The sequence below is a fragment of the Colobus angolensis genome, unplaced genomic scaffold (genome assembly GCF_000951035.1).
Source record: "Colobus angolensis palliatus isolate OR3802 unplaced genomic scaffold, Cang.pa_1.0 Scaffold78, whole genome shotgun sequence".
In the NCBI taxonomy this organism is placed as follows: Eukaryota; Metazoa; Chordata; class Mammalia; order Primates; family Cercopithecidae; genus Colobus; species Colobus angolensis.
This window is the reverse complement of record NW_012121598.1, coordinates 6,141,641-6,144,135: the sequence shown is the minus strand read 5'-3', so window position 1 is coordinate 6,144,135 and position 2,495 is coordinate 6,141,641. Positions and strand designations below refer to the sequence as shown.

At 32.1% G+C, this 2,495-nt stretch overlaps 1 protein-coding gene across 1 annotated transcript in view; it reads right to left on the bottom strand.

Moving 5' to 3' along the window:
- AP4E1 (adaptor-related protein complex 4, epsilon 1 subunit) overlaps positions 1-2,495 on the bottom strand; it is a 92,986-nt gene that overhangs the window by 79,530 nt on the left and 10,961 nt on the right. The window contains exons 4-5 of the mRNA XM_011928613.1: positions 1,749-1,822; positions 534-655 (exon numbers count right to left, since the gene is read on the bottom strand). Coding sequence (XP_011784003.1) covers positions 534-655; positions 1,749-1,822 — 196 coding nt within the window. The remainder of the gene's footprint in view (positions 1-533; positions 656-1,748; positions 1,823-2,495) is intronic.

The following is a 2,495-nucleotide window of genomic DNA, read 5'->3' as shown; positions in this document are numbered from 1 at the left end:
GGAGGCTGAGGCAGAAGAATTGCTTGAACCCAGGAGGCAGAGGTTGCAGTGAGACGAGATCGTGCCACTGCACTCCAGCCTAGGTGAAGGAGTGAGACTGTCTCAAAAAAAAAAACAAAAAGCATCTTTCCACTACACTGAAGCTTTGCACTCACTACACTTGCACAATTTCCATATGTCTTTCATTATTTTACTTTATCCCTAAAACAACTTTGGGAGAACTAAGGAGCTTCAACTAACACCATATAGCCAAGGAAAAACAAGACCACTGCTCATTAGTGGTAGAATTGGAAGGAAAGCCAAGGATTCCTGGACACTAGGCCTCCCTGTCTCTTAGTTTAACTTTAGAAAGCTGTCTAACATTTCCCTAAACGCACATAAAAATAAAGATGATCCTACTGAAGATTTCTGTATTATTCCTAGCAAAGAATAATCTCTATCCTGGTAGCATTGAAGTTATAATAAATTTTCTAGCATAAACTTCTGTTTTGAAATATATGGCACAGATACCTATCCCTAAAGAATCTACTTACTTAGAATGTTGAAGTTTATCTTCTATTAATGGAAGAACAGCTGGAATCATTTCTCGGGGGAATATCTGGCTAACAACAGTCAGTGCCATACACACTTCTACTAGGTTAGTGCTCTGCAGATCCTGGTACAACATTAAGGAAAGAAAACATTCAGTGTAAATACTGAAACTAGGAATGGCAAATTCAACACTGTAATGGTCCTACATACTTAGTAATTTTGCGCTATTTATAATTAACTTGTACATCCAAATTTATGGCATATTTTATTGGAATGCTCCTATTTGTTTCATTTGCCTTAATAGAGTCGGTAGATAAATAAAGCCAAAGAGCAACTGATACAAGAGGAAACTGTATCTCTGTTCTGAATCTAGCCAAAGTAGTCTCCTTTATTACAGCCTTTAAAACTTTTCTAAACCAATAATAAAACAATTTCATGAGTTTTTCTTATTAATCAACAATAACATGAATGTAAGTTTAAAAGGAAGTGATTTTGGAATATTCACAATAAAATGCACCCATTCATATGTACTTATCTATCCATATGGTTTATAAACCATTCTAATAGAACCTAAAAATATGTTTTTTAAGTTTGGAAAAAATTTAAGCTACTAGTAACCTTAATACAGTATATGACTTAAAGTTCAGAAAATACTGTTCTCTCTCTCTCTCACGTATCAAAAAATTGACACAGGATAAAAAGCTCAACAATTCAATTACATCTCATTATCATTCTGATTTGGAAGTTAAACAGAAAATATTGTGAGTGTGGATTGTTTTTATCATCTCTACATTTCAGTTACTTGATTATATTCTATTCTTTTTTTAAATGACTTTTTAAACTTTAAAGACTTCGATTATTCAGTTTATATCTATATCCCTTTAGAACAGATCCTAGAAAAAAAGATAACAGCATGGAAAATATACCTAAACTAACAGCTTAGAGACCTGGACTTTAGTTCTAACTCTGTGTTTTACAATGAAATTATAACAAGAAGAGCAGCAGCTACTACTTCACGTGTATTTCATGTAATCCTCACAACTCCGTAAGTTCTATTATTTAACTCCATTTTATAGATGCAGAAACTGATCTAAAAGATTCTTCTAAGCCCATTCTGCAAGCCCACTTTCTTCTAATATCATCTAATTGAATATGATCGAGGAGAAATGTCAGGTGCTGACAAGAATTATGATTTCATATTAACCAACATACAATACCTTTACAACTGTATTCACAAGGAGAAGCAGTAATTCATGACTTTCATGTAGAAATAAGGAAACAGCCAAATAACCTATAAAAATTGAGGGAAAAGTCTCATTACTACCTACCAAAAATAGACTTTTCACAAGAAGTTAAAGCAGTCCTGTAAGTATCAAAGATACCAGTAACAAGTAAACATAAAAACAAATTGCAAAATATAAGGTTAAAAACCTTCAGTAAGGAAGATTTCAGGTATTCTTCACCCTGAAATCTTCCAGAATTATGTATTTCATAGGACATTCCAGAAATGGAATAGACACTATGTGTATCAACTTAAAATCTTATAAATGGCACTGAGAAGACATGCCTTCTATTTTTTGTGCAAATCTTTACATTATCAATCAAAGCATTCTCTATTTTAGAAATGCTATTTTATAGCCAAACATATAATTCAAAAACTAATCACTACCGTAAAAAAAAAACAAAAAAACAAAAAAACCCTAATCACTACAGTTAATACTGAGTTACTAGCTCTTTGTATTGAGTGAGCTAGCCACCTAATGTCCTAATGTCAACCTGCACGATGTAAATCATATATTAAATATATTAAGCCACACACAATACCTTATTTTCTCAATTGAAGGAATAACAATTATTCAGGAAAGAAACGCTGTCTGCCACATTAAATGTACTCATTGGCTTAAATAAGCATTTTTATTGCAATAATATTAAAACATTTTTAAAGTACTTTTTTTTTTTTTTTT